General features: G+C 49.8%; 2 protein-coding genes across 2 annotated transcripts in view; both read left to right on the forward strand.

Moving 5' to 3' along the window:
• The window catches only part of DRC1 (dynein regulatory complex subunit 1), a 29715-nt gene extending 25431 nt beyond the window's left edge, over positions 1 to 4284 (forward strand). The window contains 4 exon segments of the mRNA XM_058801534.1: positions 251 to 356; positions 472 to 617; positions 3943 to 4083; positions 4164 to 4284. Coding sequence (XP_058657517.1) covers positions 251 to 356; positions 472 to 617; positions 3943 to 4083; positions 4164 to 4284 — 514 coding nt within the window.
• Positions 4285 to 7263: 2979 nt separating this feature from the next.
• TRIM35 (tripartite motif containing 35) lies at positions 7264 to 18250 on the forward strand. The gene is made up of 7 exons (XM_058802288.1): positions 7264 to 7591; positions 10105 to 10558; positions 12414 to 12509; positions 14264 to 14494; positions 15306 to 15328; positions 15624 to 15745; positions 17544 to 18250. Exons 1-7 carry the CDS (start codon positions 7515 to 7517, stop codon positions 18101 to 18103), a joined length of 1563 nt encoding a protein of 520 aa, XP_058658271.1. The 5' UTR covers positions 7264 to 7514; the 3' UTR covers positions 18104 to 18250.
• The last annotated feature ends 3800 nt before the right edge of the window (positions 18251 to 22050 follow it).

Raw genomic sequence — 22050 nt, forward strand, 5'->3', positions numbered from 1 at the left:
CCCTTCCCTTCCCTTCCCTTCCCTTCCCTTCCCTTCCCTTCCCATCCCATTTCCTTTCCTTGAAATTTCCTTTCCTTGAAATTTCCTTGAAATTTCTTTGAAATTTCCTTTTCTTTCCTTGAAATTTCCTTTCCGTGAAATTTCCTTTCCTTTCCTTGAAATTTCCTTTCCTTGAAATTTCCTTGAAATTTTCTTCATCCCTTCCCTTCCCTTCCCTAAATCCCTTTCCTTCCCCCTGCCCATCCCTGAGGGAATTCCCGCTTTTCCAGGCCCTCCGCATCGAGGACGAGGACGAGCTGCGCGCCCTCGTGGATTTTTTCCTGGACTACGAAACCCACCACGCACCCAGGATCCCGGTAGGGTCGCCAGGGGAGACCCCAGCGGATCCCCGGGAACGCATCCCAGAGATTCCAGGAAGGAAAATTGGTGCCTTCATCCCGAAAATTCCACGCCCGGCTTTGCTCCCTGCAGGTCAGGCAGGTGGAAGACGCGGCGGATCCGGCCGGGCAGAGCGGATCCCACCCCCAGCACGGCCCCCCCGCTCGCATCCCGGCCATCCAGGTGGATCACGTCCTGACCATCCTGAGGGAATTCCTGCAGGAATTTCCCAAGCTGAGGTGGGAATGGGGACGGGGCGGGGCTGGCGGCGCCGGGATGGAGCCAAACCGCGATCCAGGGAATGTCCTCGGAGTTCCGGGGTGGTTCTGTTTCGAAAAAGAGATTCCCAAGCTTTCCTGAGGGAGCAGGAGATTCCCAAGGCTGGGAATGAACCGGATAGGAGATGATCCAGGAGCTGGGAAGGGAGAAAATGATGGAGTGTGTTCTCCTTCCCAAGGATTTGTTCTTTATTCCAAGGATTTGTTCTCCATCCCAAAGATCTGTTCTTCATCCCAAAAATTTGTTTTCTATCCCAAGGTTTTGTTCTCAATCCCAAGGTTTTCTTCTCCTTCCCAAGGTTTTTTTCTCCATCCCCAAGATTTTTTTTTTCCATCCCAAATTTTTTTTCTCTATTCCCAAGGTGTTTTTCTCTATCCCAAGGTTTTTTTCTCCATCCCAAGGATTTGTTCTCCATCCCAAAGTTTTGTTCTCTTTCCCAAGGATTTGGTCTCTATCCCAAGGATTTGTTTGCCAGTTTTGAATTCCCAGTTACCAAGGATTTGTTCTTTATCCCAAGGATTTGCTCTCCATCCCAAGGATTTGTTCTCCACTCCGACAATTTGTTCTCCATTCCAAACATTTGCTCTCCATTCCAAAGATTTGTTCTCCTTCCCAAGGATTTGTTTCCAAATTTTGAATTCCCGATTCCCAAGGATTTGTTCTCTATCCCAAAGACTTGTCCACTATTCCCAAAGATTTGTTCTCCCTCCCAAGGATTTGCTCTCCATCCCAAAGTTTTGTTCTCCACCCCAATGATTTGTTTCCCAATTTTGAATTCTCAATTGTCAAGGATTTTTTGTCTATTGCAAAGATTTGTTCTTCATCCCAAAAATTTGTTCTCAATCCCAAGGTTTTTTCCTCTATCCCTAAGATTTGTTCTTCATCCCAAAGATTTGTTCTCCATCCCAAAAATTTTTTCTCTATTCCCAAAGTTTTTTTTCTCTATCCCAAGGTTTTTTTCTCTATCCCAAGGATTTGTTCTCCTTCCCAAGGATTTGTTTCCTAGTTTTGAATTCCCAGTTGCCAAGGATTTTTTCTCCACCCCAAAGATTTGTCCATTATTCCTAAGGATTTGTTCTCTATCCCAAATATTTCCTCTCCTTTCGAAAGATTTGTTCTTTTTCCCAAAAATTTGTTCTCCATTGCAAAGATTTGCTCTCCATCCCAAGGTTATCTTCTCTATCCCCAAGATTTGTTCTCCATTCCAAGAATTTGTTCTCCATCCCAAAGATTTGTTCCTCATTCCAAGAATTTGTTCTCCATCCCAAAGATTTGTTCTCCATTCCAGGAATTTGTTTCCCAGTCGCCAAGGATTTGTTCTCCATCCCAAGGATCTGCTCTTGATCCCATGGTTTTGATCTCCATCCCAAAGATTTTTCCACTCTTCCCAAAGATTTCTTATCTATTCCCAAGGATTTTTTTCTTCATCCCAGATATTGGATCTCTATTCCAAGGATTTGTTCTCCTTCCCAAGAATTTGTTTCCCAATTTTGAATTCCCAATTGCCAAGGATTTGTTCTCTATCCCTAAGACTTGTTTTTCATCCTGAAGATTTGCTCTCCATCCCAAAAATTCGCTCTCCATCCCAAAAAATATTTTCTCTCCTTCACAAGCCTTTTTTCTCCATCCCAAGAATTTGTTCTCCACCCCAAGGATTTGCTCTCCATCCCAAAGTTTTGTTCTCTTTCCCAAAGATTTGTTCTCCATCCTAAGAATTTGTTTGCCAGTTGTGAATTCCAAGTTGCCAAGGATTTGTTCTCCATCCCAAATATTTGTTCTCTATTCCCAAGGATTTGTTCTCCTCCCCAAGGATTTATTTCCAAATTTTGAATTCCCAATTACCAAGGATTTGTTCTCCACTCCAAAATTTTTATCTCCATCCCAAATATTTTTTCTCCATCCCAAGGATTCATTCAACATCCCAACTGTTTCATCTCCATCCCAAGCTTTGGATCTCCATCCCAAATATTTGTCCACTATTCCCAAAGATTTGTTCTCTATTCCCAAGTATTTTCTCTCCATCCCATGGTTTTGATCTCCATCCCAAAGATTTTTTCCACTATTCCCAAATATTTGTTCTCCATCCCAAAGATTTGTTCTTCATCTCAAAAATTTGTTCTCTATCCCAAAAATTTGTTCTCCACCCCAAGGATTTGTTCTCCATCCTAAGGATTTGCTCTCCATCCCAAAGTTTTGTTCTCTTTCCCAAGAATCTGTTTCCCAATTTTGAATTCCCAATAGCCAAGGTTTTTTTCTCTATCCCCAAGATTTGTTCTTCATCCCAAAAATTTGTTTTCTATCCCAAGGATTTGCTCTCCTTCCCCAAGATTTGTTCTCCATCCCAAATATTTTCTTTCCTTCCCAAGGTTTTTTTCTCCATCCCGGGAATTTTTTGTCCATTCCTAGAGTTTCTCCTCCATGCCAAAAATTTGTTCTCCATCCAAAGGATTTCTTCTCCTTCCCAAGGTTTTTTTTCTCTGTCCCCAAGATTTGTTCTCCATCCCAAAAATTTGTTCTCTATTCCCAAGGTTTTTTTCTCTATCCTTTAAGGTTTGTTCTCCGTCCCAGGGATTTGTTCTTTTTCCCAAGGTTTTTTCCTCCATCCCAAGGATTTGTTCTTTTTCCCAAAGATTTGTCCACTATTCCCAAATATTTATTTGCTATTCCCAAGTATTTTCTCTCCGTCCCATGGTTTTGATCTCCATCCCAAAGATTTTTCCACTATTCCCAAATATTTGTTCTCTATTCCAAAGATTTGTTCTTCATCCCAAAGATTTGCTCTCCGTCACAGGAATTTGTTGTCCATTCCCAGAGTTTCTTCTCCATGCCAAAAACTCCACCCCAAGGATTTGTTCTCCATTCCAAGATTTTTATCTTCATCCCAAGGATTTGTTCTCCATCCCAAAGTTTTGTTCTTCTTCCTAATGATTTGTTTTCCAGTTTTGAATTCCCAGTTGCCAAGGATTCGTTCTCTATCCCTAAGACTTGTTCTCCATCCCAAGGATTTGTTCTCCATTCCATGGATTTGTCCACTATTCCAAAAGATTTGTTCTCTATCCCAAGGATTTCTCTCCATCCCAAATATTTGTTCTTCATCCCAAAGATTCCTCTCCATCCCAACCTTTGGACCTCCACCCCAAATATTTGTCCACTATTCCCAATTATTTGTTCTCTATTCCCAAGCATTTCCTCTCCATCCCACGGTTTTTAATCTCCATCCCAAAGGCTTTTCCACTATTCCCAAATATTTGATCTCCATCCCGAGGATTTGTTCTCCCTCCCCAGGGACGAGGGACCCCCCAGGGAACTCCAGGACGTGCGGGACAATTCCAAGGACGGGGAATACTGGGAAGCCATGACCCACATCATTCCCCAGCGGAAACTCAAACTCTGGGACGCGCTCGGAGCCGCGCTCGTGGAATATCAGTGAGTGCCCGGCGGGGTGGGAGCAGGACCGGGACAATTCCAGGGATTTCCCACGGATTTTCCCGGCGTTCCTTTCCCAGCAAAGTGCTGACCCGGAGATCCGAGCTGTTTTCCGAGGCCACGGCCCTGCAGCGGCAGAACACGGAGCTGGGAATGCTGCTGGAGGAATATTTGGGATCCGCACAAGGCGGATACCCCTGAGCTCAGCCTTGGATTCCTGGGATTATTTTGGGAATATTCCGGACACGGATCCCACCGGGACGGAGCAAAACCCGGGAATCGCCGGTGCCGGGTGTGGATTTCCCTGGATCCGAGCCAGGAATTCCTGGCAGGGGTTAATAAATCGTTCCCAAACCTGGATGTGTGAGCAGGGAGTGGGAGAACATCCGGGGGTTCCACTGATCCAGGGAATTCTTGGAAATGTGGGAAGTGCCACAAACTCGTGGGATTCGGGACATGGAATTCCCAAATTCCAGGATGGAGGCTTAAATCCCCTCCCATTCCAGCCCCAACACCTTCCACCATCCAGGGAATTCCTGGATCCAGGAAATTTTGGAATTGTAGAAAGTGCCAGAAACCCATGGGATCTGAGGCCTGGAATTCCAGGATGGAAGCTTAAATCCCATCTCAATTCCAACCCCACATTTTCCAGGATCCAGGGAATTCTTGGAATTGTGGGAAGTGCCACAAACTCATGGGATCTGAGGCCTGGAATTCCCAAATTCTGGGATGGAAGCTTAAATCCCATCCCATTCCAACTCCACATTTTCCATGTTCCAGGGAATTCTTGGAATTGCGGGAAGTGCCACAAACTGATGGGATTTGGGGCATGAAATTCCAGGATGGAAGCTTAAATCCCATCCCAATTCCAGCCCCACATTTTCCATGAACCAGGAAATTCTTGGAATTGTGGGAATTGTCACAAAACTGTGGGATCTGAGACCTGGAATTCTGGGATGGAAGCTCAAATCCCATCTCAATTCCAACTCCACATTTTCCATGTTCCAGGGAATTCTTGGAATTGCGGGAAGTGCCACAAACTGATGGGATTTGGGGCATGAAATTCCAGGATAGAAGCTTAAATCCCATCTCAATTCCAACTCCCAAACTTTCCAAAACCCAGGGAATTCCTGGATCCATGGAATTCCTGGAATTGTGGGAAGTGCCACAAACCCATGGGCATCTGAGGCCCGAAATTCCCAAATTCCGGGATGGAAGCTCAAATCCCACCCCAATTCCAACTCCACATTTTCCATGTTCCAGGGAATTCCCGGGATTTTGGAAGTGCCACAAAACTGTGGGATCTGAGGCCTGGAATCCTCAAATTCCGGCAATTCCACAATCCCGGGACGCTCCAACCTTTCCTTGGACACTTCTCTCAGGGAATTCTCTGGGAATTCCAGCTCAGCCCCTCCCCACCATCCCAGGGGATGAATCCCTTCCCAAATTCCCAAATATCCCTGACAGTCCCAAGGATCCCTGGCTTTTAAAAACCCCATGGAATTCTCAAGGCTTGGAATTCTGCCTGGAAAGAATTCCTGCCTGGAAAGGATTTTCCTGGTGGGCTTTCAAATCCCCGTGGATTTGGCAGGGGGGGCACAAATCCTGGAATTTGCTGATTATTCCAGAGGGTTTTCCACCCTAAATAATCCCGTGATCCTTCCTGCTTCCCCCTCTGGCTTTTCCCAAAAATTCCACCCCAATCCCCTTTCCCCGATTCCCAAAATTTCCAACAAATTCCAGGCTGAGATTTTTCCAGCAGGGATTTTTTCCCATCCCCCTTTTCCCACCAGTCCAATCTGACGTTCCCACGTTCCGGGCACGGATTCCCGGCCGCTTTTATCTTTAACCTTGGGCTCGCAGCCGTTGGAAAACAACGGCTCCAAAGGTTGGCAAAAACATCTCTTTTTTTTCCCTTATTTTTCTTTTTTTCTTTTTTTTTTCTTCCTTCTTTGTTTTCCCTTTTTCTTTCTTTTCCTCGTTCCTTTTTTCTCTTTTTTTTCTTTTTCTTTTTTCCCCTTCTTTTTAAAATTTTTTTCCTTTTTTAATTTTTTCTTTCTTTTCCTTCCTTTTCTTTCTTATTTTTCTTCTTTTCTTCCTTTGTTTCCTTTTTTTTTCTTCTTTTTTAAAACTTTTTTCCTTATTTTGTAAATTTTTTCTTTATTTTTCTTCCTTTTTCCTCTTTTTTGTTTTTGTTCCTTCTTTTTTAAATTTTGTTCCTTCTTGTCTTTATTTTTCTTTATTTTCCTCCCTTTTCTTCTTATTTTTCTTTATTTTCCTTCCTTTTTTAAATTTTTTTCTTTCTTTTTTCCCTTTCTTTTTAAATATTTTTTCTTTTCTTTTTTTTAAATTTTTTCTTTATTTTCTTTCCTTTTTTCTTATTTTTTCTTCCTTTTTTCTTTTTTCTTCTTTTTTTATGTTTTTATGTTTTTCTTTTTTCTTTTTTTTTTCTTTTTTCTTTGTTTTCCTTTTTATAATTTTTTTTCCTTCTTAAATTTTTTTAATTTTTTTCCTTCTTCTTAAAATTTTTTCTTTATTTCCCTTCCTTTTTTTTCTTATTCTTTCCTCTTTTTTTCCTTCCTTTTTAAAATTTTTTCTTTCTTTTTTTCCCCTTCTGTTTAAAATTTTTATTCCTTCTTTTTAGATTTTTTCTTTATTTTCCTTCCCTTTTTATTTTTTCTTTTTTCCCTTCCTTTTTTTAATTTCTTTTTTTCCCCTTCCTTTTTTTAATTTTTCTTTCTTTTTTTCCCCTTTTTTTACATATTTCCCTTCTTTTTTTATTTTTTCTTTATTTCCCTTCCTTTTCTTCTTATTTTTTCTCATTTTTTCCTTCCTTTTTTATTTTTTCTTTCTTTTTTCCCCTTCTTTTAAACTTTTTTTATCCCTTTTTTTCTTTCTTTCTTTTTTTTTTTCTTTTTTTTTCCTTCTTTTACTTTCTTTCTTTTTTTTTTTTTTTTTTTTTTCCCTGTTGTTTTTCTTTCCTTTGATGATTTTTAGACTCCCCCTGCTTCCCACGGCGGATTTTTTTTTAATTTTTTATTTTTGTGGTGGAGGAGCGGGAGATTTTGGGAGGCGCCGCGCGACTCCCGGGGTAGGAACGTGAAAAAACAAAAACAAAAAAAAAAAACCAAATAAAAGGGGGGGAATTTTGGAACGGGTGGAAAACGGGGAAAAGGCGAAAAGCAGGAACGGGCAAGGCCTGGATAACCCCGGGGGCGTTTCTCGGGAATTCCATTCCCGGTGGAAACGGGAGCGGAGGAAACGCTGAATTTTGGCATTTCTGGGATCCCGAGATTCCCGGGGAGGGGTCCCGGTGCCACCGAGGGGCGGGAGAGGCCGGGCCAGCCCCGGGAACCTCCCACGGAGCCTCGTCCCGAGCGCCCCATCCCGCTCCGCCCTCCGGGAGCACCGGGAATATCAGCGACACCGCGATGTCGCAGCGAGGCGAACGGGGACGCCCGCGCCGCCTGCAGCGGAGGAGGGAGCGGTGCCAGGGCCGGTCCTCAAGGTGAGACCCCCACCCCACCCCTGCGACAGCCCCCGGTACACCGGGGAACCCCCCGGAACCGGCACCGGCACCGGGAAGGGCCGGGAGGGACCGGGATAGCGCCGCGTGGAGCGGGAGCGGGGTGAGGGGACAGAGCGGGACCGGGGTCGGGCACCGGGGTTGGGGTACGGGCACCGGAGTGGTCCCGGGATGGGGGACCGGGGCTTGGGAACCGCGATCGGGCACGGAAGCGGCCCCGGGTTAGGGGGACCGGGGCCGTTTCGGGTTTAGGGGACCGGGACCGGGCACCGGGATTGGGGGACCGGGGCTGTACTGGGGTTGGGGGAGCGGGACCGGGCACCGGGATTGGGGTACGGGGCACGGGATTGGCCCCGGGATGGGGCACCGGGGCAGTTCCGGGTTTGGGGGACCCGGTCCGGGCACCGGGATTGGGGTACGGGACACCGGAGTGGACCCCGGATGGGGGACCGGGGGTTGGGAACCGAGAGATCGGGCGCCCGAGCAGCCCCGAGATTGGGGACCGGGGCTGTTCCGGGTTTGGTGGACCGGGACCAGGCACCGGGATTGGGGTGCGGGACACCGGAGTGGCCCCGGGATGGGGGACCGGGGGTTAGGAACCGGGATCGGGCACCGGGATTGGGGTACGGGACACCGGAGTGGCCCCGGGATGGGGGACCGGGGGTTAGGAACCGGGATCGGGCACCGGGATTGGGGTACGGGACACCGGAGTGGCGCCGGGATGGGGGACCGGGGCTGTTCCGGGGTTAGGGGAGCGGGACCGGGCGCCGGGACTGGGGTACGGGGCACCGAAGTAGCATCGGGATGGGGGACCGAGACCGTTCCAGGTTTGGGGAACCGGGACCGGGCACCGGAGTGGTCCCGGGATGGGGGACCGGGGGTTGGGAACCGGGACCGGGCACCGGGATTGGGGCACCGGGATTCGGGCACCGGGATTGGGGTACAGGGCACCGGAGTGGTCCCGGGATTGGGGGACCGGGGGTTGGGAACCGGGACCGGGCACCGGAGTGGCCCCGGGATGGGGGACAGGGACCGTTCCAGGGGTGGGGTACCGGGACCAGGCACCGGGATTGGGGTACGGAGCACCGGAGTGGTCCCGAGATTGGCGGACCGGGGGTTGGGAACCGGGACCGGGCACCGGAATAGTCCCGGGATGGGGGCAGGGGTCTGTTCCGGGGGTTGGGGACCGGGACCGGGCACCGGAATAGTCCCGGGATGGGGGCAGGGGTCTGTTCCGGGGGTTGGGGACCGGGACCGGGCACCGGAATAGTCCCGGGATGGGGGCAGGGGTCTGTTCCGGGGGTTGGGGACCGGGACTGGGCACCGGAATAGTCCCGGGATGGGGGCAGGGGTCTGTTCCGGGGGTTGGGGACCGGGACCGGGCACCGGAGCGGCCCCGGAGTTGGGGGTCCCGGGAAAGGAGGGGGTCCCGGCAGAGGAGCAGCCCCGGGATTGGAGGTCTGGACGCCCGAGGCTGGTGACTTCGGGGGACACCGGTCCGGTTCCGAGTTTGGGGAACCGGGGCTGCCCCGGGGCCCGGGAGCCGAGGGGAACCCCGGGGTGAGGGTCCAAATCCGGGTTCGGGACAGACGGTCCAGCTCCGGACACCGGGGCTGTACTGCGGAGGAAAGGGAGGGATCCGGGCACGGGAGCAGCCCCGGAGGTGCGAGCCGGGACCGGGATTTGCGGACCGGGACATGAGGGCCGGAACCGGGCACCGGAGCTGCCTCGGGAGAGGGTGGGGGAGCCGGATCCGGGCACCGGGGGAGCCCTGAGTTTGGGGGACCGAAACCGGGACGTGGGGACCCAGAACCGGGACCGGGGGAGCCCCGAGTTTGGGGGGACCGAAACCGGGACCTGGGGACCCAGACCTGGGCACTGGGGCTGTCCTGAGTTTGGGGGGCCGGAACAGCCCCGATTTGGGGGGACTGGGATCTGAGGATCGAGAACCGGGCACTGGGTCTGCCCCGAGTTTGGGGGACTGAAACCGGGACCTGGGGACTCAGAACCGGGCAATGGAACAACCCCGAGTTTGGGGCACCGGGGTAGCCCCGGGGTGGGGTTCGAGCACCGGAGCAACCCCGGAGGTGGGACCGGGACCTGGGGATCCAAAACCGAGCTCCGGATTTTGGGGGACCGGGCCGTGGAGACCCCGAACCGGGCACCGGAGCAGCCCTGGAGTCCATTTGGACCGGGACCTGGGGATCCCGAACCGGGCACCGGAGCTGCCCCGGGCGTGCCCGGTGCTCGGGTCTCGGTCCGACCGCGGGGCTGGGAGGGGTCCCGTCCGCTTTTGCCGCCGTCCCCGCGGCGCGGAACCCCCTCGGCCGCGGCCCCGGGGCGTTGTCAGCGGGCGGGAGGGAGCGCGGCTGAGTCACCGGCAGGAAACCGGAGCGGTTGCGTCAGAAAGCGGAGCCGTTTGTCCGGTCGGGGTAGCTTGGGAAAGAAACAAAAATCAAAAAAATAATTAAATCTCACTCCTAAAAATCCCGCAGCATGGAAAACACAGGCGATTATCCCTGCCTCGGCATCTGCAGCAGCTCGGCAGCTCCACCATCCAGCCCGCCGGGCTTGAGGGAGGAATTGCTGTGCCCCGTGTGCTACGAGCCGTTCCGGGAGGCCGTGACGCTGCGGTGCGGCCACAACTTCTGCAAGGGCTGCATCACCCGCTCGTGGGAGCAGCGGCGGCCGGAGTGCCCCCTGTGCAAGGAGAGGTCCTCGCTGGAGCAGCTCCGCGTCAACCGCACGCTGAGGAACCTGGTGGAGCTGGTGCTGAAGGAGGAAGGGCAGCGGCAGGGCCGAGGCGTGGCGCTGTGCCCCGCGCACCAGGAGGAGCCCAAGTTCTTCTGCATGGAGGACAAGGAGCTGGCGTGCTTCTCGTGCCAGAGCTCCAAGGAGCACCAGGGGCACAAGATGAGGCCGGTGCAGGAGGCGGCGGCGGATTTTAGGGTGAGGGGTGGGCAGGGAGAGAGGGATGGATCATATGCGTGATGGATGGAGGGATGGATCCATGGATGGATGGATGGATGGATGGATGGATGGATGCAGGGATGGATGGATGGATGGATGGATGGATGGATGGATGGATGGATGGATGGATGGATGGATGGATGGAGGGATGGATGGATGGATCCATGAATGACTGGAGGGATGGATCCATGGATGAACAGGGATGGATGGAGGGATTGATCCACAGAAGTATCCATGGATGGAGGGATGAATGTGGATGGATCCATAGATGGATGGGTGTGGATGGATGGATGGATGGATGGATGGATGGATGGATGGATGGATGAATGGATGGATCCATGCATGGATGTAGATGGATGGAGGAATGGACGGGTGGATGGAGGGATGGATCCATAGATGGAATCCATGGATGGAAGGATGGAGGGATGGATGAATCTAAGAATGGAGGGAGGGAGCAATGGATCCATGGATAAATGGATCCATGGATGAACAGAGATGGATGGAGAGATGGATCCATGGATGGATGGATGTGGATAGATTCATGGATGGATCCATAGATGGATGGAGGGATGAATCCATGGATGAACAGAGATGGGTGGATGGATGGATGGATGCATGGATGGATGGATGGATGGATGCATCCATGGAAGGATGACAAAGAGAGGCACCCCTAAAACCTGGAGCTGTCCCAGATTTCCCAGGATTTGGGATGAGGCTGCCACTCTCCCCTGTGGGCGTGTGGTGGCTGCTGGATGCTCTGCCGCCCTTTAATTATCCAGCGCCATCCCGGATAATGATCCTGCGGGAAAGGGCAGCGGGATGGTTATTCCCGGTGATTCCCTTGATCCCAGCTCGGATCCGGCCACGCCGGTTATTCCAGGCTTTGGGAGCGGGGTTGGGATTTGGGAGTTGCTCAATTCCAGCAGAAAGGAGGAGGAGGAGGAGGAGGAGGAGGGGATGGGATGCAGCCAGGAGCTGGGAATGCTGCCAGGACATGCTGGAAAACAGCCGGCACCGCCCTGACTCATCCCGATGGATTTCAAATGTGGCGGGAAAAGCTTGGCTGGGGTTCCTGGGAATGGGAATGGGAACGGGAATGGTATTGGGAGTGGGAATGGGAATGGGAATAGGAATGGGAATGGGAACAGGAATGGGAAATGGGAATGGGAATGGGATTGGGAATGAGAACAAGAATGGGAATGGGAATGGGAATGGGAATGGGAATGGGAATGGGGGTGGGAATGGGAATGGGAGTGGGAGTGGGAGTGGGAGTGGGAATGGGAGTGGGAATGGGATCGGGAATGGGAATGGGGAATGGGAATGGGAGTGGGAACGAGAACAGGAATGGGAATGGGAATGGGATGGATGGGGACAGGAATGGGAATGGGGGTGGGAATGGGAGTGGGAGTGGGAATGGGAATGGGAATGGGAATGGGAATGGGAATGGGAGTGGGAATGGGAACAGGAACAGGACTGGGATTGGGAATGGGAACGGGAACGGGAATGGGAGTGGGAATGGGATCTGGAATGGGAATGGGAGTGGGAATGGGAGTGGGAATGGGAATGGGAACAGGAATGGGTGGGAGTGAGAATGGGAACGGGAATGGGAATGGGAGTGGGAATGGGGCTGCCAACAGCACCAGGATGAGCAGGGATGAGATATCCCTAAAACCTAGAGAGAAAGATTCCCTATGGATCAAAGCTCCTCTTCCTCCCGGCTGCCTGAGGAGAGCAGTTGGATGGAGCAAGGATCCGGCTCTGGGAGCGTTTGTCCTGGAAAAATCCCGGAAAATCCCAGGAATGGGGGAGTCCTGAGGGTGTCTCCTCCCCGCAGGCCAAGCTGGCGAACATGGAGTCTTCCCTGCGGGAAAAAGCCAAGGATTTCGGGGCCGTGCGGAGATCCTACGAATGCATCGCCCGGCACAACGAGGTGCGTGTTCCCTCTTGAGGCGGGATTGATCCCAATCCTGATCCGGTTCTGGATCCCGATCCCAATCCTGATCCCGATCCCCGTCCTGATCCGAATCCTGATCCCAATCCTGCATGTTCAATGGGGTGGAGCACTGATCCCATCTGGGAAAGGAGAGCAGTGGGGATTTGGGAAGTGTGGATGGGAATTTGGGAAGGGCAGCGTGATCCCAGGGATCCCTGAGCTCTGGGAAGGGGAATCCAGGGAATTTGGGTGCTCCAGAGCTGGGATTGATCCCAATCCCAATCCTGCACATGCAGCTTGAGTGAAGCCCTGATTCCATCCTGGAAAAGGAGAGCGGTGGGAATTTGGGAAGTGAGGAGGGGTATTCGGGAGGGGCAGCGTGATCCCAGGGAATCCCTGAGCTCTGGGAAGGGGGATCCAGGGAATTTGGGTGCTCCAGAGATGGGATTGATCCTGATCCCAAACCAGCACGTGCAGCAGGGGTGGAGCATTGATCCCATCTGGAAAATGAGAGTGATGGGGATTTGAGAAGCGAGGTTGGGAATTTGGGAAGGGCAGCACGATCCCAGGGAATCCCTGAGCTCTGGGAAGGGGGAATCCAGGGAATTTGGGTGCTCCAGAGGTGGGATTGGTCCCAGTCCTGACTGAGAATGAAGCTGGAGTGAAGCTCTGATACCAACCTGGAAAAGGAGAGCAGTGGGGTTTGGGAAGCAGGGATGGGAATTTGGGAAAGGCAGCGTGATCCCAGTGATCCCAGGGAATCCCTGAGCTCTGGGAATGGAGAATCCAGGGAATTCTGGTGCTCCAGAGGTGGGATTGGTTCCAATCCCAATCCTGCACATGCAGCTAGGATGGAGCACTTATCCTATCTGGAAAAGGGGAGTGACGGGGATTTGGGAAGTGGGGATGGGAATTTGGGGAAGCCAGCATGATCCCAGTGACCCCAGGGAGTCCCTGAGCTGTGGAAAGGGGAAATCCAAGGAATTTGGGTGCTCCAGAGGTGGAATTGAACCCAATCCCAAACCTGCACTGATCCCATCCTAGGAGGGGAGAGTGCTGGGGATCTGGGAAATGGGGATGGGAATATGGGAAGTGCAGCGTGATCCCAGTGATCCCTGAGCTCTGGGAAGGGGGAATTCAGGGAATTTGGGTGATCCAGATGTGGGATTGATCCCGATCCCAATCCTGCATATGCAGCTGGTGTGGAGCACTGATACCAACCTTGAAAATGAGAGCCGTGGGGATTTGAGAAGCAGGGATGGAAATTTGGGAAGAGCAGCGTGATCCCAGAGAATCCATGAGCTCTGGGAAGGCGGAATCCAGGGAATTCTGGTGCTCCAGGGGTGGGATTTGATCTCAATCCCAAACCTGACTGGGAATGCAGCTGGGGTGGAGCACTGATTCCATCTGGAAAAGGGGAGTGATGGGGATTTGGGAAGTGGGGATGGGAATCTGGGGAAGCCAGCATGATCCCAGTGATCCCTGAGCTCTGGGAAGGAAGAATCCAGAGAATTCTTGTGCTCCAGAGGTGGGATTGATCGAGATCCTGATCCTGCACATGCAGCCGGGGCTGGAGCATTGATTCCATCCTGGGAAAGGAGAGCAGGGTAGGGATTTGGGAAGTGGGAATGGGATTATGGGGATACCAGCATGACCCCAGGGAATCCCTGAGCTCTGGGAAGGAGGAATCCAGGGAATTCGGGCGCTTCCACCGTTCCCACCTGGAGCAAGGTACCGACATTCATTCCCAGGAGGAATCGGAGCGTCTGGAGTGTCAGGTGAAGTGGGAATTCGAGAAGCTGCACAAGTTCCTGTGGGACGAGGAGCAGGCCGTGCTGGCGCAGATCCGGGAGGAGACGGACCGGAAGCAGGATCTGATCCAGGGAAAGATGGAGGAGCTGAGCAAGGCCAGCCAGGTCCTGCTCAACGAGGCCACACGGCTTCAGGCCGACTGCCAGCGGGACGACCTCACCTTCCTGATGGTAATTCCCACATTCCCCGTGGTAATTCCTACATTCCCGGTGGTAATTCTGGCATTCCCCATGGTAATTCCCACATTCTCCATGGTAATTCCCACATTCTCCCTGGTAATTCCCACATTCCCCGTGGTAATTCCCACATTCTCAGTGGAAATTCCCACATTCCCGGTGGTAATTCCCACATTCTCCCTGGTAATTCCCACATTACCGGTGGTAATTCCCACATTCCCCGTGGTAATTCCCACATTCCCGGTGGTAATCCTGGCATTCCCCATGGTAATTCCCACATTCTCCCTGGTAATTCCCACATTCTCCCTGGTAATTCCCACATTCTCAGTGGAAATTTCCACATTCACCATGGTAATTCCCACATTCTCCCTGGTAATTCCCACATTCTCAGTGGAAATTTCCACATTCCCCATGGTAATTCCCACATTCTCCCTGGTAATTCCCACATTCCCGGTGGTAATTCCCACATTCCCCATGGTAATTCCCACATTCCCGGTGGTAATTCCCACATTCCCCGTGGTAATTCCCACATTCCCGGTGGTAATTCTGGCATTCCCCGTGGTAATTCCCACATTCCCATGGTACTTCCCACATTCCTGGTGGTAATTCCCACATTTCCAATGGTAATTTCCACATTCCCCATAGTAATTCCCACATTCCTGGTGGTAATTCCCGCATTCCCGATGGTAATTCCCACATTTCCCACGGTAATTCCCACCGGGATCATTCTCCCATCTCCCCCGTGTAATCCTTGGAATTCCAGTGGCATCCAGGATCTGATCCCTCTTTATCTTTTCTTTTCCAGACCCACAAGAACCGCAAGCGGAGGTAGGTCCTGATCCCATCATATATTCCCAAATCCATGGAATTCCCAAATCCATGGGAATTTGGGGATGGCTGAGCCCATCCTGCTGGCTGGATGGGGTCTCCTAAAGTTCCTGCTCCAAGAAAATTCCAGCGTCTCCTGGGTGTTCCAGGCAGTATGGCGGGGACACAAAGCAGAATTTTCAGGGTTTGTGGGAAGTGTTAAATCCCAGATTTTGTGGGAATTGAGGAATGAAAAGTTTGGGAAATACCGGGTTCCTCATCCCAATCCTTTCTCCACGGTCATTCCTTGCTCCAGGATCGCCTGCACGGCCGAGGAGCCGGAGGCTGTTTCCTCGGGATTGCTCCTGGACGTGGCCAAATATCTGGGATCGCTGCAGTACAACGTGTGGAAGAAGATGTTGGACACCATCACCACTGGTGAGGAGCCGGGAATGTTGGGAATGGCGTTTTCCACGGGGTGGAAAAATGGGAAATCCATTCCCAATGGAGACAGATTTTTCCTTAAAATGATGGTGGTGGGGCCTGGAAAGATGGGAAATGTGGAGATGGATTCATCCCTAAAAATGGTGGTGATGGGATTTGGAAAGATGGGAAATGTGGAGAGGGATTCATCCCTGAAAATGGTGATGGGATCTGGAAAGATGGGAAATGTGGAAATGGATTCATCCCTAAAAATGGTGGTGGTGGGGTCTGGAAAAAATGGGAAATGTGGAGATGGATTCTTCCCTGAAAATGATGGTGGTGGTATCTGGAAAAATGGGAAATGCAGTGGTGGGGTCTGGAAAGATGGGAAATGTGGAGAGGGATTCTTCCCTAAAAATGGTGGTGGTGGGAAATGTCGAAATGCAATCATCCTTAAAAATGGTGGTGATGGGATCTGGAAAGATGGGAAATGTGGAGATGGATTCCTCCCTATAAATGGTGATGATGGGAAATGTGGACATGGATTCATCCCAAAAAATTGTGGTGGTGGGGTCTGGAAAGATGGGAAATGTGGAAATGGATTCATCCAAAAAAATTGTGGTGGTGGGGTCTGGAAAGATGGGAAATGTGGAAGTGGATTCTTCCCTAAAAATGGTGGTGATGGGAAATGTGGAGATTGATTCATCCCTAAAAATGGTGAAGAAATCTGGAAAGATGGGAAATGTGGACATGGATTCATCCCTAAAAATGGTGGTGGTGAGAAATGTGGAGAGTGATCCATCCCTAAAAATGGTGGTGGGGTCTGGAAAAATGGAAAATGTGGAGATGGATTCATCCCTAAAAATGGTGGGGTTTGGAAAGATGGGAAATGTGGAGATGGATTCTTCCCTAAAAATGGTGGGGTCTGGAAATGTGGAGATGGATTCTTCCCTAAAAATGGTGGTGATGGGAAATGTGGACATGGATTCTTCCCTAAAAATGGTGGTGATGGGGTCTGGAAAGATGGGAAATGTGGAGATGGGATTGGGGATTGGGGAAGTGAAGGGACGGGCTTGTTCCTCAAAAAGGGAAACTTGGGAATGTGCGTTTGCCAGGGACAAATCCATGGACAGGCATGGGTGTAGGATGAATCCGTGGATGGATGGATGGATGGATGGATGGATGGATGGATGGATGGATGGATGGATGAATCCAGGGATTAATGGTAGATCCATGGATGGATGGATGGACCCATGGAGGGATCCATGGATGGATGGAGGGATGGATCTATGAAAGGATTTATAGATAGATGAATCCATGGATGGAGGAAGGGAGGGATGGATGGATGGATCCATGGATGGATCCATGGATGGATGGATGGTTGGATCCTTGGAGGCATCCATGGATGGAGGGACAGATGGACAGATGCATTGAAAGATCCATGGATGGATGGAAGGTGGGAGGAATCCATGGATGAATCCATGGAAGGATCCATGGATGGAGGGAGGGATCCATGGATCCATGGATGGATGGAGGGTGGGAGGGATCCATGGATGAATCCATGGAAGGATCCATGGATGGAGGGAGGGATCCATGGATCCATGGATGGATGGATGGGCAGATGGATGGATCCATGGATGGAGGGACAGACGGATGTATCCATGGAAGGATCCATGGCTGGATGGAGGGATGGAGGGATCCATGGATGAATGCATGGAAGGATCCATGTAGGGATGGAAGGATCCATGTGTGAATGGATCCATGGGTGGCTCCACGGAGCAAACTTCCCATAAAACCTTCCCCTTCCCCGCAGTCCCCTTCAGCCTGGACCCCAACTCGGCCGCGGGCTGGCTCTCCGTCTCCGAGGACCTCGCCAGCGTCACCCTGTGCAGCTACAAAGGCTCCTTGGAGAACCCGGAGCGCTTCACCTCCGCCCCCTGCGTCCTGGGCTCCCGCGGCTTCTCCAAAGGCTTCCACACCTGGGAGGTGGACCTGGGCGGCCTTGACAACTGGCGGGTGGGCGTCTCGCGGCCCCACGGAGGCTCCCCCTGGAGTTACCACCACGACACCCGCTCCGGCTTCTGGTACATCTACCACCTGCAGGGCAAGGACGAGTGCCGGGTGTCCAACACCATACGCTCGCAGACGGGGCTGGGCAACATCCGGCGCGTCCGCGTGGAGCTGGACTGCACCGAGGGCGAGCTCTCCTTCTACGACGCCGACCGCCAGAGCCACATCTACACGTTCCACGAGAAGTTTGGCTGCGCCGTCTTCCCCTATTTCTACGTGGGCAACACCCAGGGCGATTCCAACGCCAAGACGCTCCGGATCTGCCCGCTCCGGGTCCGCGTCCTTGAGGATGTCCAGACCTAGAACGTCTCCTTGCCTCCTGGTGGGGCTTTTCAGCTGGTTTTACGGGAAAAACAGAAAAGGAAAAATACGCAGGGATAAAAAATGTTTGTATTATCTCAGGTTTTTATTCTTATTAAATATTAATAAACATTAGAAATATTATCAATATATCTCTCCCCCCCGTGTGGTTCTGTGCCCAAATCCCAAAATTTTCCTGAAGCTCTCTGTGATGGATCCAAGCTGGGAATGCTTTGGGAGGAAGGGATTTCCTTGACAAATAAGGAATTAAAGGATTTAGGGGTTTTTTCCTGCAGTTTTCAGGGATTCAGGAATCCCTGCTGTGATTCTTATCCCGGCTCTTGGAATGGGAAAATCCCACGGGATTTGGCTGGATGAGGATTCTCCCTGTTCAGGACAGCACAAAAAGGCAACCACCAGCAGAACTCCCATCCTTCAACCCTGTATTGAATTTTATTAATAATTTACTACATTTATTAGACTATTTTATTAAAAAATAAAAGAATTTAATAAATCTATTTTTATCAAATCCCGGAGAATGGGAAGGAAAGCAAAGCTGACCTGCCAAGCCTCCATATGGAAAACCATCAATGGGAACATTCCTGGGAATATCCCATCTCCTCCATCCTTTTCCCCACAGCTTTATCCTTCCGAGGGTTTTTTCCCTGGAATTCCCAGCTCTGGGAATCCAATGAAGATGCGTCGTTGGTGTTGGCAAAAGGAGGAAATTTGGAATTTTTACTCGGAGTTAATCCCTCCCAAACGGTTTTTTCCCAAATCCAGGTGAGTCCTTGGGATTTCAGGTGATTCCAGGGGGGAAGGGAAGGGGCCTGGGTGGCCCTTCCTGTCCTTTTTCTGCCTTTTTCCTGCTTTTTTCCTGCCCAGATTCCGACGGGAGCAGGTGGTTTCCATGGTTTCCCAGCATTTGTTTGGGAAGCTCCTTGGAAACAAGAGAGGGAGGAGGGAGAACAAAAGGAAAAGGCTGGAGCTGGGGGCGACCCCGGGATCCTCCCACAGCGTATCCCTGGATACGGCAAAGGAGGGAAAAAAGGGATTGAAGCATCCCAAATCCCTGCATCCCATCTCCATCCATTCCTCCATCCCATCCCATCCCATCCCATCCCATCCCATCCCATCCCATCCCATTCCATCCCAGTCCCAGTCCCAATCCAGCTCCATCCCAACCCCAATCCCATCCCACCATAATCCTGCACAGCCATCCCAATCCCAATCCTGATCCAATCCCAATCCAAATCCAGTCCCAATCCCAATCATGCTCCATTCCAATCCTTCATTCCATCCCATTGCACCCCAATCCTGCATTCCCACCCAATCCCAATCCTGCTCCATCCCAATACCAATCCCAACCCCATCCCATCGCACCCCAATCTTCCATTCCCATTCCCAACCCATCCCATCCCAGTCCCAATCCCATTCCTAATCCCAATCTCAATTCTTTCCCATCCCAATCCCATTCCAATCCCATCCCACCCCAATTCCTGCATTCTGATCTGAATCCCACCCCTATCCCAATCCCACCCCAATCCAAATCCTCTCTCCATCCCTATCCCATCCCATCTCCATTTTCATCCACATCTGATTTCAACTCCAATCCTAATTCCAATCCTAACCCATCCCATCCCACCCAAATCCTGCACTGCCATCCCAATCCTTATCCCTATGCCAATCCTAACCCCAATCTCATCCCATCCCCATCCATCTCCATCCCATCCCTTCCAATCCCAATCCCACCCCATTCCCATCTCCATCCCTTCTCTCCATCCCATCCCATCCCACCCCAATCCCATCCCAATTCCAACCTCAATCCCAATTCCAACCTCAATCCCAATCCCATTCCTAATCCCAATCCCAATCCTATCCCATCCTGTCCCACCCCACCCCAATCCTGCATTCTGATCCCAATCCCACCCCTATCCCAATCCCGTTCCCAATCCTGCTCCATCCCAATCCCAATCCCAATCCCAATCCCAATCCCAATCCCAATCCCAATCCCAATCCAGCTCTATCCCAACCCCAATCACATCCCACCCCAGTCCTGCATTTCAATCCCAGTCCTGCTCCGTCCTAATCCCAATCCCTTCTCATCTCATCTCATCTATCTCATCTCATCTCATCTCATCTCATCTCATCTCCATCCTGTCCTATCCCATCCTATTCCCATCTCCATCCCAACCCATCCCATCTTCATTTTCATCCCATCCTGATGGCATGCCACCCCAATCCTGCATTCCCATCCAAATCCCAATATCCCATCCCCATCCCATCTCCATCCATCTCTATCCCTTCTCTCCATCCCATCCCTTCCCCCCAATCCTAATCCCAATCCCAATCCCAATCCCAATCCCAATCCCAATCCCAATCCCAATTCTACAATCCCAATCCCAACCCCAATCCCATCCCATTGTGCCATCTACTTATTCCATCCCATCCCATCCCAATTCCAACTGCAATCCCAATCCTGCTCCAGCCCAATCCCAACCCCAACCCCAACCCCAATCCCAATCCCAATCCCAATCCCAATCCCAATCCCAATCCCAATCCCAATCCCAATCCCATTATCCCATTCTCCCATCATCCCATTCTCCCATTTTCCCATTCTCCCATTCCTCTGCTCCATCCCAGTCCCGCTCCCTGTCCCATATCCCGACATTTCCCATTACCCCAAAATCCCGGCACTTGCCAAAATTCTGAGCATCCCAACCCCAATTTTGGCACATTTGGGATGTGTTTGGGAATGTGAGGCCTGGGATTTTTCCCTTTTTTTCTGGGAATTTTGGACGATAAATGTGGGGGAAACACTGGAGGGGTCGAGGGGTTCCTCTGCACCTTTTCCATCCCAAAATTTAGGATGGAATTCCTGGAATTCCACCTTGGAAAAAGAGGATTCTTGCTTGGAAGGGTCTCACTGATTTTATCTTTATCTTTATCTTTATCTTTATCTTTATCTTTATCTTTATCTTATTTTTATTTTTATTCTTATTTTTATTCTTATTTTATTCTTATTCTTAATTTTTTTAAATTTTTAATTGATTGTAAATTTATTTTTTAAATTTTTGTTTGTATTTTTTAGGTTTTAATTTCTTTTGGTTTTAGGTTTTAATTTCTAATTTTTTTTATTTCTTAGTGGGTTTTAAAAAAATTTTAATTATTTTTATTTTTCTTCTCTAGTCTTTTATTTCAACTTTAATATTAAAATCATTCCATTTCTAAAATGATAAAAATAATTTTTATATTTATTGACTGTTATTTTCAGTCTTATTTTAAACTGGTTTTTTCCCTTTGAAATTTTTTTTAGACTTTCATTCTATCTTTTAATTTGATATTTTTATTCCTATTTTTATATTTACCTTCATTATTCTTTTTATGTTTACCTTACTTTTAAATTTTTAATTAATTTCTGTTTAAATAAAGTATTTACTTATCTTTTTATATTTCTTTTGTATATTATTTTCCATTTTATATTTTATAGAATTATTTTATATCTATTCAATCATAACTATTTATTTAACACATATTTTTTTATTTATTTGGAATTTATTTTCTATTTTTTGGGGGTGTTGTATTTATTTTTATATTTCTTTTATATCACATTTATAGGGGTTTAGGTTTGTATTTATTTTATATTCATTCTCCATTTAAAAATATTTATTTTAAATTTATTTTTGCAATTATTTTAAACTTATTCCATATATATTATTGCATTTATTTTAAATTAATTTCATATTTATTTTTGCGTTTATTTTAAATGTATTTTCTATTTTAGCACATATTTTTAAAAATATTACACATTTATTTTTATTAATTTCCCCTGTATTTTTCCCACATTTCTCCCATCCCATTCTCCCATTTTTATCCCAATTCCCAACAAAAATCTCGTCACTTTTTTCCCATTTTTCCCACAATTCCCGCCCCATTCCCGGGATGCCCCC

This window comes from Ammospiza caudacuta, chromosome 3 (genome assembly GCF_027887145.1).
Source record: "Ammospiza caudacuta isolate bAmmCau1 chromosome 3, bAmmCau1.pri, whole genome shotgun sequence".
Taxonomy (NCBI): Eukaryota; Metazoa; Chordata; class Aves; order Passeriformes; family Passerellidae; genus Ammospiza; species Ammospiza caudacuta.

What these genes read in the sequence shown, in the direction of transcription:
- TRIM35 (XM_058802288.1), top strand. Translation starts at nt 7,515, where the DNA reads ATGTCGCAGCGAGGCGAACGGGGACGCCCGCGCCGCCTGCAGCGGAGG. An exon ending in AGGCGGCGGCGGATTTTAGG is followed by an intron (nt 10,559 to 12,413) that starts GTGAGGGGTGGG and finishes TCCTCCCCGCAG; the next exon opens with GCCAAGCTGGCGAACATGGA. An exon ending in GTTGGACACCATCACCACTG is followed by an intron (nt 15,746 to 17,543) that starts GTGAGGAGCCGG and finishes CCTTCCCCGCAG; the next exon opens with TCCCCTTCAGCCTGGACCCC.